Source organism: Notamacropus eugenii, chromosome 5 (assembly GCF_028372415.1).
Source record: "Notamacropus eugenii isolate mMacEug1 chromosome 5, mMacEug1.pri_v2, whole genome shotgun sequence".
In the NCBI taxonomy this organism is placed as follows: Eukaryota; Metazoa; Chordata; class Mammalia; order Diprotodontia; family Macropodidae; genus Notamacropus; species Notamacropus eugenii.
In genome coordinates, this window is record NC_092876.1 from 4,576,265 (window position 1) to 4,592,655 (window position 16,391).

At 44.3% G+C, this 16,391-nt stretch overlaps 1 protein-coding gene across 1 annotated transcript in view; it reads left to right on the top strand.

Moving 5' to 3' along the window:
- The first annotated feature begins 5,639 nt into the window (after positions 1-5,639).
- LOC140508188 (uncharacterized) overlaps positions 5,640-16,391 on the top strand; it is a 33,573-nt gene continuing 22,821 nt past the window's right edge. The window contains exons 1-4 of the mRNA XM_072615968.1: positions 5,640-5,853; positions 9,265-9,353; positions 9,786-9,912; positions 12,523-13,731. Of these exons, the coding sequence (XP_072472069.1) occupies positions 5,649-5,853; positions 9,265-9,353; positions 9,786-9,912; positions 12,523-13,731 (1,630 nt within the window). The 5' untranslated portion in view covers positions 5,640-5,648. The remainder of the gene's footprint in view (positions 5,854-9,264; positions 9,354-9,785; positions 9,913-12,522; positions 13,732-16,391) is intronic.

A 16,391-nucleotide genomic window follows, 5' to 3' on the forward strand; every position in this document is an offset into this window, starting at 1 on the left:
GCAATTTTGATTATATAAAGTTAAAAAGTTTTTGCACAAACAAAACCAATGCAAAGAAAATCCAAAGGGAAGCAGAAAACTGGGGGAAATTTTTGCAGCAAATATCTATGATGAAGGTCTCATTTCTCAAATATATACAGAAGTGAATCAAATTTATAAAAATACAAGTCATTTCCCAATTGACAAATGGTCAAAGGATATAAAAAGGCAGTTTTCAGACAAAGAAATCAAAACTATCTGTAGTCATATGAAAAAAATCCTCTCAATTACTCTTGATCTGAGAAATCCAAATTAAAACAACTCTGAGGTACTACCTCCCACCTACCAGATTGGCTAATGTGACAAAAATGGAAAATGAAGAAATGTTGGAGATGTCAGAAAACTGGGACACTAATGCACTGTTGGTGGAGTTGAGAATTGACCCAACCAATTTAGAGAGCAATTTGGAACTATGCCCAAGGGGCTATAGAGCTTACCACTGCTAGGTCTATATCCCAGTGATATACCACAAAGAGGGGATGAAGGATCTATTTATACAAAAATATTTCTAGCTGCTCTTTTTGTCGTGGCTGAGAATGGGAAATCAATTGGGGAATGGGTAAACAAGTTGTGATATATGTTTATAATGGAATATTATTATGCTGCAAGAAATGACAAGCTGGAGGATTTCAGGCAAACCTGGAAAGACATGAACTGGTAGAAAGTGAAGTGAGCAGAACTGGGAGACCATTGTACACAGTAACAGTAACTGTAACATTGTAACTGAGATCAACTATGAATGACTCAGCTCTTCTCAGCAATGCAATGATCCAAGGCAATCCCAAAGACCTCATGATGAAGCATGCAATCCACCTCCAGAAAAGAAACTTTCACTGTTTGCATACAGACTGAAGAAACTATTTTTCACTGTCTTTCTTTCTGTTTTATCCCAGACTTCTTGTACAAAACGACTAATGTGGAAATAATTTACATGATTGCACATGTATATTGGATTGCTTACTGTCTCTCTGAGGAGGGGACAGAATTTGGAACTCAAAACCTTAAAAAATGGAAAAAATTGTTTTAACATGTAATTGGGGGAAAATAAAATAAATTTAATTAGATATAGTTAATTTGTATCTAATAAATTTGATTCAATTTCAAAAATATATTTGCAACAATTATAAGATTGGTTGGTTGATTGTTGTCCTTCATTCTCAAAGAGGACCAAAATGACATCACCATGATAGAGTGAAGTTTCAGTGTGTCCAGCTGTGGCTGATCAGACCAATATGAGCTCGGAATGTTCTACCACAGATTGGGCACAGATAGGCCATGTGAACATTTGGGGTGGATACTCCAAATTTGGCCCATCCTACATTTACTTTGTGCTGTCTCAATTCTACTTTTCTCATAGAGCCCAGCACCCTTTCCAACATGAGCATGCCATGCTAACTAGTCCTGTGCCTGTGTCTCCCATGTTGCACAGTGAAATCCAAAATTCTGGAGAGAGACGTTGAGAACATCCTTGTACTGTCCTTGAGAGTGGCCTCAAGCTTCTTCTGACCACCATGGGATTGCCTGCCCCATGCGAGTTCTCCATAAAATAGTCTTTTTGGCAAGTGCGCATTTTTCATTCAAACAAAGTGGCCAGCCCACTGGAGTTGCACTCTCTGAAGCAGAGTTTGAATGCTTGGCAATTCAGCTCGAGCAAGGACTGCAGTGTCTGGCACCCTATCCTGCTAGGTGATCCTCAGAATCTTCCTAAGACTATTCAGATGGAAGTGATTCCGTTTCCTGGCATGGCGCTGGTAGACTGCCCACGTTTCACAGGCATCCAACAATGAGGTCAACACCACAGCTCTGTAGACCTTCAGTTTGTTAGTCGATCTGATACCTTTTCTCTCCCAGACTTTTCTTTGGAGCCTCCCAAACAATGAGCTAGCTCTGGCAACGTGCATCAACCTCATTTTCAGCGTGCACATCCCTGGAAAGTAGGCTGAATTCTAAGATTGCTGAGTAACTAATTAGCTGTATGAAAATTAACATAAGTAGGCATTTCAGTTCCATGACTGGATGCTGCCTGTTGCAGTGGGAGCAGGTAAGAGGCTGGAAGGCAGGAGACTGGCTGGCACTTCCACAGTTCAGGATCCAACAGGACCGGAGGTGGGGTGGAGGTGGGGGCGGGGTGGTCCTCTTAGGAGATCGAGGCCCCCTCCTTTCTGACCACTGTCTACTGCGCCTGCTCAAGTCCGATCTTTCCCTGACCACCCTCCCCCACCCCATGGGTGAAGGAGAGGGCGGGGCTCGGAGAACGCAGGCGCAGTGCAATCTAGCGGCCCCCCCATAGAGTGGAAGGGGTGGGCCCCAAGAGTGTGACGTCAGAGCCGGCGGGCGGGGCGGTGTTTGTGGTTCTCCCCGGACCCTGACTGTGAGTATGCGTGTGTCTTTGTGGGTCTGCGTGGGCTGCCGGGCTTATGTGTTCTTGTCTTTCTCCTTGTGTGTGTGCGTTCGTGCGTGGTTGTGTGTTCCTGTGAGTGCGTGTGTGTGTTCCCGTGGCTTATGGGTGTCCCTGGGGGGTGGCTCGCGTCGCAGTCGGGATTTGTCTTTTATCTCAGTGCGTGTCCGTGTTTTGTCGGGGGCAGGGGGTGTCCACACGGTCCGTGTGCGTGAGTGCTTGTGTGTGTGTGCCCGCTCAGTGGGCTCCCCTCGCAGCTGTGGTTCGGAACCCGGTGTTCGCCTTTTGTCCCCCATCCTCCCGTGCCCACGCTTGTCTGCGTCTGTCTGTGCGTGTGAGTCCGTGTGTGCTTGTGTATTGCGTGTATGTGTCTGTGTCTGTGTGTGTGCGTGTGTGTGTGTCCTCGTGTCCTCCCCGTGGGCTCCCCTCGCGGCTCTGGGCCCTAGTGTTGCGGTGGTCCGCGCCCTGCTGCAAGCATTCCTGGAACGCCTGCTGTGTGCCTGGCATCCCCTGCCACAACCCCAGGCTCCTCAGCGTTTTCTAGGACCCGAGGGGCGCGCGAGGAGGGGGTGGTAGCCTGGGAAAAGGTTTCAGGATCATCCTCAGAATTGCCAGAATTTCCATGGCCCGGTAAGAACTTGGCCAAATGGCTCGCTGCATCGGGAGCTGGACCAGGGCTGAGCCCCGAGTCCCTCCTCCAGGCTGGGTCCAAGACCCACCTCAGAGCCAGGTCCTCCATCCCCTTCTCAGAGCTAGGCTGCCTCCTCCCCTCCAGCGTCTCACTGCATCTCTGCAGCTGCTCTCTGACATGGGAGCTGCCCTTACCTGGCCTTAGGCGTCAGTGACCTAGCTGGTCCAGCCAGGATCTCCCTGACTCCAGGCCCAGGGATCCAGCCTGGAGGCCAAGCTGCGGGTCAAGAATGAGCCTTGAAGGCAGTAGGGAAAGAAGCAATGAAGAGACAGGGAATGGTTGAGGAGCAGAGGGGAGGAGGATGATGGTTAGGGGCAGTCTGCCACAGAAGAGAAGGAGAGAGAGAGACACTGGGGGTGAGGTCAAGGAGTTAGGAGATGAGCAGGCAGAGGGGGCTGCTGGGGGCAGGAGCCACACCTGGGACTTGGCAAGGCAGGAGCCTGGGAGTGGGGGCTTTGGGAGAAGAGAAGAGCCCAGAGCTGAGAGGCAAGGAGTGGGAATTGGGGAGGCCCTGAGGCTGACTCGAGGTCCTAGTGGTCATCCTTGGTGACATCCCAAGGTTGGAGTCAGGGGCCTGGGTGTTGGGGTGTTGGGTGGTGGCTCCTCAGTCCAATGGGAGTTCCCTTAGGGGAGGTGGCTCTGTGCCAGGCAGCCTGGGTTGGTTTGTTGCTGGTTTTGTTTGGATTTCTTTTTAGTTTTCAACATTCACTTCTACAAGATTTTGAGTTTCACATTTTTTTCTCATCTCTCCCCTCCCCCTGATTGTCTGCCCCCTCTTCTGTGACTCTTCCTTTCTTTTGTCCCTTTCCTCTTCTATTTCCTGTAGGGCAAGATAGATTTCTATACTTCATGGCCTGTGTATCTTATTTCAAACTTTGAGTTCCAAATTCTCTCCTTTTTTCCCTTCCCACCCACCCTCTTTAAAAAGGCAAGCAATTTGATATAGGTTATACGTGTGTAGTCATGCAAAACACTTCCGTAATAGTCATGTTGTGAGACTAACTGTATTTCCCTCCATCTTAACCATTTATTCTATTTTCTCCTTTGACCCTGGCCCTCCTCAAAAGGTTTTGCTTCTGATTACCCTCTCCCCCAATCTGCCCTTCCTTCTATCACCCCCCTTTTTATCTCTCCCCTACTTTCCTGTAGAGTAAGATAAATCTCCATTCCCAGTTGGGTGTGTGTATGATTCCCTCCTTTAGCCAAATCAGATGAGAATAAAGTTCACTCACTCCCCCTTACCTCCCCCCGCTTCCCCTCCATTGTAAAAGCTTTTTCTTGCCTCTTTTATGTGAAATAATTTACCCCACTCTCCCTCTCCCTTTCTCCCTCTTTCAGTACATTCCTCTCTCTCACACCATAATTTTATTTTTCAGATATCAAACCTTCATATTCAACTCTCTCTCTCTTTCTCTCTCTCTCTCTGTCTGTGTGTATACACACACACACACACACACACACACACACACACACACATATATTCCTCCAACTACCCTAATGCTGAGAAAAGTCTCATGAGTTACAGATATCATCTTTCCATGTAGGAATGTAAACATTTCAACTTTAATAAGTCCCTTATGGTTTTTCTTTCCTGTTTACCTTTTCATACTTCTCTTGAGTCTTGTATCTGAAAGTCAGATCTTCTGTTCAGCTCTGGTGTTTTCTCAAGAATGTATGAAATTCCTTTTTTTCATTGAATGTCAATTTTCCCGCCTCCTTGATTATACTGTTTGGCTGGGTCGGTGATTCTTGATTTTAATCCAAACTCCTGAATATCATATTCCAAGCCTTAGCCCATCTTTTCTTTGTGCTTCTAAGAGTCTGCTTTGCTCCTGGAGTACTGAGCCTTCTTTGATGTGGAGAGGTGAAAAACAAGTGTGGTTTAGTTTAGGGAAATGGTGGGTTAGGACTGGATGAAGGCATTTTTGAGTTATTTATCTTGGAAGTAGAGTACTTGTGAGGGAGGGGGAATCAAGGATGTGATTCCCCCAGCCCACCCCCACCCCACCCCAGACTGAGAAGGAGTGAAGGGATAGGCCAGGGTCACTGAGTCTCCTGAGGACCTCCGAGTTTATAGTATATAAGGGAATATCACCGTGGACTCTCAAAGTTAGGAACTGAATTGCTTGAAAAAGTGGGGAGAGTGACACCTGTGGGCTGGTGGATATTTATCACCTGGATCTGAATGAAGGAAGGAAGCAGCATATATTAAGCACAGGTGATTGGCCCTGGGTATTAATAGCTAGACAACCATTGCAGAACATTCCTGTTCTCCAGGAACTCCCATCAAAGTGGGGGAGACTGCTCCCAGAGGAGGCTTCAGTTGAGGGCCAATGGTGATACCACAGAGATTAGGCGATCAATCTGGACAGAGTAAACCTGGAAGGTTCTGAGAAATGATAGGAGAGGAAGAGTCTGGAAGTGCCCATAGTGCCAGGAGAATCTTGGATGTGGGGGGAGAGAAGACCTGGCCTACCTGAAGGTGGCCTGGAGGGGAAGAGGTGGGGGGGGGGGCAGGAAATGGAGGGTAGGAGCTTCCAGGAGCAGGGCAGCCTTCCCACGTCCTTGGGACATCCCACCTCCCCCCAAAGCCCAGGGCAGCAGGATTTCCTCATCACTTTCCCCATGAGCAGGGCTGCCAGGATGGCACCAGAGAGGATCTCCCCAATGGAGAGAGGAGGGCCAAGGAGGATGGAGAGGAAGGTTCCAGGAGCGCCCTGTCCAGGTGAGTGCCTAAAGGCATGTGGGGGCATCTGGGAGCAGCCACCAGCTTGGTAGGCAGAGGGCTGTTGCCCTGTAGTACTTACAGGTCAGGAACTCTCCCACCAGCTTCCCCAGTAGGAAGACATTCTCATGAGGGTGGAGGAGGGGTCTTTGGACGCAGAGTGTCTGTGTGACTGTGAACATGTCTCTGCGTGGCTGACTGCATTTGTCTCTGCGCAGTCCTGCTCGGGTCTGACTTTCCATGTCTCCAGGACATTGTTCTGAGTTTTGAGGTGAACTTTGCAGATGGGTGGCAGTCCCACAGGATGGCTGCCCTCTCCTCTGGGCCCCTCCCTTCTTTATTGAATTTCGCAATTGCTTCTTTCCCTGGCTGTCTGAGCAGCTCTCCCACCCACCCAAGTCTCAGTGCTTTCACCTCTTTCCCCAGCGGCTCAAAGGACTTCGTCTTTCTTTCTTGTCAGACCTGAGCTCTCCCGTTGACCTGCTCTTGGTCCCCGTCCTAACTCCTCTTAGACCTCTGTCGAGCTATGATCTGCCATCCCATGCCCCTGTGTCTTCTCTCACTTACACTGAAAATGTATAAGATAAGGTGCCAGGCCTGGACATATGAGACAACCCAAACAGTCCATGCCCTGCAGAATGAAGGTTCTACTAAGAGAAGGGGATATGGTCATCCCTACCCCCAGAGAAGCAAACACAGGCAGGATCATCTCACCTGAACCAAGAAGCAAGGTGAAGGATTCTTAGACATGCAGGTGAGAGGGGCAGATTGTGTACCCAATCAAGGGCACAGTATGCAAAGGTGTGAGTGCAGGAGATGGCATATACTGTGCCTTAATGATCTGGCAGCTGAGGAGAAAATGAAAAGAAAAAGAAGGAGACTGAAACAGGAGGACTAGTCAGGAAGTAAGCAGTGATGACTAAGGCTTGGATGGGGGGAGGGGGGAACAGTGGTCCAGGGGAAGGAACGGGACAGAGCTGACACATTTGGGGGAGGCGGGGTCTGGCTACAAGAGAGGCACCTGATTGGACTTGAGGGCTGAGGAAGGGGTCTGCTTGATGGAGGTTGCGCCCCTGGGTCGGGGTTGGGGGAGGGCAGTGTGGGATACCAAATGCAGGATCTCAGACTTGGCAGTCATGCCAACCTGGCCTGGGACAAGCATCCCTCCATGACATACCCAATAAGCTGTTACTAGGCCAGCACTGAGAGACCTCTGGGGATAGGGGGCGCTGCTCAGGACAACCAGAGGAAGAATAATCAGCCCTGTTCAATATGGTGAGGCCTAAGGGAGAACGGGGAAGCAGCCACGTATGCGGCTTGGTAACAGGAGGAGAGCTAGTATTGTTCTCATTTTCCAGATGAAGATGTGAAATCACAAGTCCAAAATCACCCTGTGGACGAGTGTCTGAGGTGGGACTAGAAGCGCCCTGGCTTTTCACCTCACCACTGGGCACAGGCAGACACTTGACAGGGTAACCTGGAGGTTGATGCTGGGTAAAACTAGAATGTCTCCTCAGGGGTATGGGAGGGAGAAGTCTAGTGGAGAAAAGCCTGAGTGCCAAGGGCAGTTCCCGGTTTGTCCGGCCAGTGTCTGCCCCTTTATCATTGACTGTGTCCTTAGGGGTTGTTATAGACCCAGGAAAGCTAGACATCATTCCCCCTGAGGCAAGGAGGCCAGTGAGGAGATAACAATGTGATCCAGGGTCTGAACCTCTTGAGTGTGAAGAGAAGGTGACAGATTCACTGGGGGACAAATTCAAGGATGACTCACAGGTTTTGAGCCTAGGTGACTACAAAGGTTGTGGTTCTTTTTCGGGGGTGGGGGAAGGAGGGGGAAATAGTGCAGTTAGGAGGAAAAGTGGTATGAGAGGGAGATGATGAGTTCAGCTTAGCTTATGCTGAATTTGAGGAGCCTGTGGGCCATCCAGGGACTTCAACTGGCCAACTGGCCAGCGGCAATCCAGGCTGGAGCTCAGAAGAGAGAGGAGGGCCGGGTACATCGAGTGTCCCCAAAGTCATAACGCCCTTTTAAGCATTAATAACTTCAGAAGAATAAATGCCACAAATTTTCAAAAAAGACATAACTTGAAAATCTGCTTATGTAGATTTCTTTTTACCTTATTTAGTTTTGTGAATTTTGAATTTCATGTGAACATGGTGGGGCACTTTGTTATTATGCATCATGTATGTAAGTTTCTGGGTGACATTTTCTCAGATCAGGGGCTCCTCTTGCTTGGCCACCTCAGTCACCTGATACCACCAGTAGGTTTTTTCTTATGGAGTCACATCAAAACAGTCATGTAAGCATTGGAACTTCATTCTCTGGAGGACCTTAAGGCCAGGAGTATAAACCCAAGCGTTTTAATCACTGAGCTGCAGCTGATGAACATTCTTACAAAGCTCAAACATTTACTGGGGTGATGGAGAACATGAGGTGGTGGGTATTTGAAGTTATAATCAGAAACCTATGAAAATTTTCAAATGTTCTTTGTAAGTCTGTAGCTTTTATACTTGTGAAAGTATTAAAGCTAAAAACTGCTACCAGCCTTTGGGAACTCTGTGGAAACTGAGATCATTGAGAGAGAGAGAAGGGTGAAAAGGGGAGCCCAGGGTAGAACCTGGGGCCCCTCACACACAGGAGTCAGGACATGAGAGGTAACTGATCAAAGGATACGAAGAGGGAGCAAGCTGTGAGACAGGAGAAGCAATTGTGAAAAGCCAGTAAAGAGGGAGGGATCTGGAGGAGAGGCAGCCACTCCCCTGCCTTCCAGTGTGCATTTCTGTGTTGTCCTCCCTGGGAGAATGGAAGCACTTAAGGAATGCTCTGTTTGGCTAGCTCTTTATCTATCTATTAGCTATGCATCCATCTCTATGGCTATCTATCTATCTATTTATCTATCATCTATCATCTATCTAATGATCTTATCTATCTACCTACCGATTTATTCATCTGTCTATGTGGCATTATATTGTCTGTCTATCTATCTATCTATTGATCGATCTTATCTATCTAACCATCTATCCATTTATTTATCTGTCCATATGACTATCTGTCCATCTATCTATCCATCTATATGGCTATCTATCTATCCATCTATCTGTATATTCATCTGTCTATCCATCCATCTATATGGCTATCTCTCTGTCTTCCTGTCTCTCTCTCTCTCTCTCTCTAACAACTGCAGAGTTCAAGAAGAAAAGAATGATACTTCAGCTAAAAGAATTTAATTGAACAGTTAAGAAATCCCCCATAACCTTAGAGAGTGGATCTTCTGCAGATGCTCCTTCTTTCCAGAGCTCTCTGCTCATGGGTGACCCAAGGGCTCCCTCTGATCTCTACATGTGTCTCTCTGTGTTGGGGAAGAGACATCTCCAGGCCTCCCTTCTTTTATTTTCTCTCTTGTCCTGCAGATGTATTGTCTCTGAACCTTGCCCTTCCTCAGGAGGTGAGCCCAGAGGAGAATGGACTGGTCACAAGGGGCCTGTTGGCCCAAGGTGAGGTAAGTCAGGGTCTTCTCAGACAGTGAACAAGTTTCCTTCCTGAATCTTGAATAGATTATTTGGACTGGCATTCAAAGCCTGATCCATGCCTGAGAGCCTGACTCTGAGGCTACCTTCCTTGTCTCCAGCATTGAGGAAAAATTCCCAGAGACCCCCTCATCTTACTCTGGAGACCAAAGTCTGCTGCAGAGAAATGGCTTCCCCAACATGATGTAAGAATCAATAGCAATTCTGGGCCCAGAGGTTGGAGTCTCCTCATTACTCAGTACCTGGGATCCCCACCCCAATCTATCCATGGTCACACTTTCCCTACCCCCAGAGCACCTGCAGATCCACTTTCTGTCCATTTGACCTGCTCCCTGTCTTCCTCTTCCTGAAGACCTGTGCCAGGGGAGGCCACTGGGTCAGCATGGACTTGTTCTGTGTTACAGGAGGCAGTGACCTTCAGTGATGTGGCTGTGGACTTTACCCAGGAGGAGTGGGCATGCCTGAGCCCTGCTCAGAGGGAGCTCTACTGGGAGGTGATGCTGGAGAACTACAGGAACCTGGTGTCCCTGGGTAAGGCCACCTCCCCTGGGCTCAGGCTCTGACCCACAGAGACTTCTTCCTGAAGGATAGTCCTAGAATGTGGAGCCCATGACAGCCTTGGCTGAAGTGGTTCAGAAATGAGATTCCTCTTCTTTGGGAGGCCCCAGAAATAGGGCATGTTCACACTTTCCTGTCCTTCCCCTGGCTAGATATTGTGAGTTCTAGTAGACATTCAAAGAATAATTAACCCCATGAGATATAAATGGTTTATAAAAATAGAGAAAAGGGGCATCTTCCCTTCTCTTCCCATCTTCTAACTCTTACCTTTAAATACAGAGAAATAAAACTATAGACCAATGTCACTAGAGAATATTGATGCAAAAATATTGAATAAAACATTAGGAAAGCAGTGTTGTCAAAGAATTATTCATTGTGACCAAGTTGGATTTATGACAAGAATGTAGAAATGATTCAACATTAGGAAAACCATGATATTGAGGGTGAGGAGTAAGCATTTATTAACCACCACCTGTGTGCCAGGCACTGTTCTAAGTGCTTTTACAAATGTTGTATCAATTCATCCTCACAACAACCCTGGGAGGTGGGCCTTTCATTGTCCCCATTTTACAGTTGAGGAAATAGGAGGCAAACAAGTTACATGACTTGCACAAGGTCACATAACTAGTAAGGGTCAGAGACCAGATCTGAACTCAGGTCTGCCAAATACTGGGTCCAACATGCTATTCTCTCACCACCAGTTATGAAATAAATAAAATTCTGTGATCATCATAGATTCAGGGAGAAAAGGCTTTGACAAAGTGTGCCATTCATTTATGATCAAGACACCACAGAATATGGGAACAAAAAAGATTCTTTTACAGTATAAAGCTTCCATTTAAACTTGAGAGCTGGAGAGGTTAAAGGGGCAGAGTTTGCAGGATTTCAGGGGAGGCATGGGCTTGTGTGCAGAGCAAGACAATGAACTTGCTCAGAGGCAGCATTGATGAGAAAGAAAATAGGGATTTAAAGATTATATTAAGCTTTTGAGAATGCTTCATAATTTAAATCAAGTAGCAAAAAGATCGATGTAAAATTAGGAAGAGAAAAGCAAAGAAAGATCCCAAATTATTATTTTTTATTATGAAGTTAACAACCATCAAGCATGAACATTTCCATAGACTAAGAAGAGAAAAGGGGGATTTTACATGCCAGTGTGCACCTCATGCTCCACTTGGTTTTATCTATCCATCCATCTATCTATCTTTGTATCTATAAAAAAAATTGGACACACTACTGCTAACACTGCCCTGTTTGTCTGTGTTCCCTTCCAAACTTCCTTCTACTTTCCTCCATGTATTTAAAAAAATGTCATTGGTGCTACTTTCTTTATTTTCTTCTTTTTTGGTATAACTATCCTATTCCCTTAATCCCACCCCAGCCCAGCACTACCTTGTATCAAGTAAGTATAATCAAGCCAAACAAATTCCTACACTGGTTGTTCCTGAAACCCTTACGTCCCATTCTGTAATTGAAGTCTATCACCTCTCAGTCTTCTGGAGGCACAACTGGCCATTCCTTCCCTATTTGACTGGAAGCTTTCTTAAGGATATCATAGGGGTAAAGCAAAGATGTCTGCTTTATAATGGAGTTCTAGAGAGGCTAACTATAGCAAAGTGAGAAGAAATGGAAATTAAATGTATAAGCCTAGGCAAAGAGGAGGAGAAGTCATCTCCATTAGCCAATGACATGATTGTTTACATTGTTTACATAGAAAACCCCAGAGAATCAACAAAAGAAGCCTAGTTTCAATAAAATAGGAAACTAAATGAACCAACAAAGAATGTCTGTACACATCCCTACTGATCCTAGAGGAGAAATTTAAATCAAAATAACTTCAAAATACATAAAATGTCTAGGTGCTAATCTCCCAAAAACACACCAAGGACTTGAAGTTGGTTAATGTAACAGTAATCTCTTTACAGAAAATCCTCCACCTTGCAGAAGAGGTGTTCCACTTTTAGACAGCTCTAATTATTAGGAAGTTTTTCCTTACATCAGGTCTAAATTGATCTCTTTGCAATTTCCACCCATCAGTCCAAGTTCTGGGCTAGGCAGAATAAATCAGACCTCTAATATTTAGCAAGTAGAGATCAGGGATAGAGCACTGGACTTGGAGTCAGGAAGACCTAGGTTCAAAGATAGCCTCAGACACTTATCAGTTGTGTGACCCTTGGCAAGTTACTTCATCTCTGTGGGCCTCAGTTTCCTCCTCTGATCAATGAGGGGGTTAGACTCATTCCTTCTCTGAATTTATGATTCTCTGATCTTCTATTCTCCAATCTGAATGGCCCCAGTCCCTTTATCTAATCTTTTTAGGATCTAAACCAGAGGCCCTCTACTACCTTAGAGATTCTCCAGCTTCTCAATGTGTCCTTTCTAACATGTGGTAGTGAGAACTGAAGACAGTGGTCCAGATGTGGTCTGACCAGGCTAGAGGACAACAACATTATAGCCCAGAGTCTCAGTGTACCCAAGAGTGCCTTAGCACTTTTAGTTACCAGCTCACTGTGGCGATTTTGGTGGGGTTTCATGTGACTTACAGCTTGAAAGCAAATATTCTTCATTGTCTGTTTCTTTCAGCCTGGGACACAAGATTGGAGAATCAGAAATTAGTGGAAAAGCAAGGAGCATCATCAGGCACATTCATGGGGAGTGGAAATATTCTCCAGAATGACCCATTGGAAGATGGTCCTGTTGAGGAGTTCAGGCTGTGGGAGGAAATGGGAAATCTTACAGTGGAGGCTTCAGAGAAAGATCTCTCCCCAGAAGGATACTTCAATGAGTTGACTCTCTTTCCCAAGGAAATCTCCGAAATAGGCTATGAATATAATGATCTTGAGAGAAAATACAGGCACACAATATCATGGCATCATAACATATATAGAAATCTCTCCCATTACCAGCCAACCTTTATTTCACATCAGAGACTACAGAAAACTGAGACTTCCTCTGAATATGAGGACTGTGAAAAGGGTGTTAGTCAGAACTCACATCCTGTCCAATATCAGAGTATTTCTACTGTAAAAAAACCTTTTGAATGTAAGGAATGTGGGAAGTGTTTCAGTTGGAGTTCAGGACTTACTGAACATCAGAGAATTCACACTGGAGAGAAACCATATAAATGTAAAGAATGTGGGAAGGCCTTCAGTCAGAACTCCACTCTTACTCGCCATGATAGAATTCACACTAAAGAGAAACCATATAAATGTAAGGAATGTGGGAAGGACTTTGCCTACTCTTCATCCCTTGTTAAACATAAAAGAATTCATAGTGGAGAAAAACCCTACCAGTGCAATGAATGTGGATCAGCCTTCAGGAATAGGTCACATCTTACTAAACACCAGAGAATACACACTGAAGAGAAACCTTATAAATGTCAGGAATGTGGGAAGGGTTTCACACGGAGCTCTCATCTTATTCAACATAATAAAATTCATACTGGAGAGAAACCTTATAAATGTAAGGGATGTGGGAAGGCATTCAACCAGATCTCAGCCCTTATTATTCATGAAAGAATTCACAGTGGAGAGAAACCTTATAAATGTGAGGAATGTGGAAAATCCTTCAGTCAGGGCTCAAATCTTGGTCAACATCATAAAATTCATACTGGGGAGAAACCTTATAAATGTAAAGAATGTGGCAAAGCTTTCAGCCAGAACTCAGCCCTTACCACACATGAAAGAATTCACAGTGGAGAGAAACCTTATGAATGTGGGAAATGTGGAAAATCCTTCAGTCAACGCTCAAACCTCACTCAACATCAGAGAATCCACCACGCTGGAGAGAAACTTTATGAATACCATTGATGTTCATTCAGAGGAAGGATGTTTACCATCTGAGGATTCATAATGAAGAAATGCTCTGGAAAAATGTAATGACTATGGGACAACTTTTACCACGGAGAAGTCTTATGGAAAATTGTTAACACCACCCTGGACAGAAACCCTGAAATTACAAGGAATGTAGAAAAGCCTTTAGCCAGTGATCTCTCCTGCTTCACCATAAATGAACTTATTCTGGAGGGATTCCTACAAAGGTAAAGATTGTAGGAAAGGGATAAGTGGTCATGTGTAAGCTCAGCTTTCTTCCATCACCACAGAACAAGAAATATGTCACATAAAATGATATAAAATTTTTAAATGATCTAAATAGGAGGCAGAGACAGAAATCCTCAGAGGGAAAATCCTGCAGAAAGGCTAACTAAAAGACAGAAATACTGAATAAACAGAAACTACTATTATTCTAGATAGATACTGTGGCCAAAAAAGTCCCAAGAAATCATGGAGGAGGAGGAAATATATTGTGATATTAATTACAAATCCCCAAAAATGAAACTAAAACTGTTGTGAGCAGCCTGATGTGCAGAATAGCTGAGGAACTATTAAAAGAGGCAGCAGGGTGTAATATTTAAAGATCTGTCCTCAGAATTGGGAAAATTTGGATTTAAATCCTGTCTCTCATAACATACTAACTATGGCTGTGAGGTAAGTCACTTAATCCGTCAATCAATAAACATCAAGTGATTACTCTGTGCCTGGCACTGTACTAAGTGCTGAGGATACAAAAAGAGCAAAAAGTAGTCTCTGCCCTCAGGGAATTTGCTATATAATGAGGTACACAACATGCACACAAAGATGTACAAAGTAAACTACATAAAGAATAAAAGGGACCCAGGCAACTTTATAAAACTAGATACCAACCTCAGTTGATGGAGGGAGTTTACTTAGCAAGAATTCCCTATTATCAGTGGAATCACAAGTATAGCTTTAAAAAAAGATTAAAAATGATATGAGGGAAATATATATTTAAGTTCAGAAATGCAAGCAAGAATAATCAGTTTACAAGAGAAGTTGAAAAGTATTAAACACTGGGCACCCTGGGCAACATCAAAAGACAGAAAAATTGGAACAATTGAGATCTCAAGAAACCCAAAAAATGAAACTTAAAGAAAGACCTTGGCCAAGATCCAGAAGTGACCCAGCTCAGTAATCCAATGTTCAATAAATCCCCAAACACAGATTCCTAAGGGATGGAGTTCTTATAAGAACCCTTGGGGAAACTGGAAAATTGTTTCACTATTTACGCTGGTTCTTTTAAAAATTAATTTTTATTTTTTCTTCTGAACTTAAACACCAAAAAGCATTTCAATATATACAACAGACACTGTGAATCTTCATTTTATGCCACTTTTTTTAGTATATAATAAATTCCATATTACTTTCAAAACTGTCCTACTTGTCTATTCTTCTTTCTGAAATTCCTTCTGTTCTGTGTATTTTAAAATATTTTAATAGACTTCTTTTACTATCACTATTGCTAACATCTCCTCTCTCCCCCGCTTCTTCCCTCCATTAAAAATGAGAAAAGGAAAGGAAATAAATGCCCATTTCATATGGTGAAAGATGTTAGTGAAATTAAAATGGGGGGAATGAAAAGTAAAGAAATAAATGTAAGGGGATACCTGAGATTGCCTTTTAATTCTGGAATGGCTAAACAAATTCTGTTGGATTAAAGTAATAGAATATTATTGGGTAGTTAAAACTCATGAAAGAATCAGTATCAGAGAATCCTGAGAGGAGTAGAGGAATACACTGGTCAGGCGAAGGAAGATTAGGGGAAACTATCTCATATAATCTGGGTGCACACGTAGACATCTATACAAACAAGGAGGGGGAGGTGAAAAGAGAGCAGCTAACATTTGAACTTTCATCTGAACTGGTTAAAGGAAGAAAGAGTATACACTCAGTTGAGTACAGAACTCTGTTTTACCTTATAAGGAAAGGAACAGGGGCAAGGGTAACAGACGGCGAGGTGGGACTGATAAAAGGGAGGGGAGATTGGGGAAGGCAGTGATCAGAAGTAAAACACTTGAGAGGAGAGAAAGGGTACAGGTAAAAGAGAGGGATAAACAAGGCAAAAGTGACATGGAGGGAAATACACAGTGAATTATCGTAACTATAAATGTGAATGGGATGAACTTACCCTTAAAATGGAAGCAGATGGCAGAATCAATTGAAAAACCAGAATCCTACAGTATGTTGTTTACAAGAAACACATCTGAATCATAGAAACACACATAGAGTAAAGGTAAAGGGCTGGAGCAGAATCTATTGGGCTTAAGCTTGAGCAAAGAAATTAGGGATAGCGATCATGATACCAAGCAAAGCAAAGTAGATCTAATTTAAAAAGATAAGGAAGGAAACTATATCTTGCTGAAAGGTACCATAGACTGTGAAGTAATATCAGTACTAAATATATATGTACCACATGGTTTAGATTCTAAATTTTTGAAGGAGAAGTCGAATGAGTTACAGGAGGAAATAGACAAAACTATGCTAGTGGGGGACCTCAACTTTCCCTCTCAGAACTATATAAATCTAGCCAAAAAATAAACGGGAAAGTGGAGATGAATAAAATTCTGGAAAAATTAGATATGATAGATCTCTGGG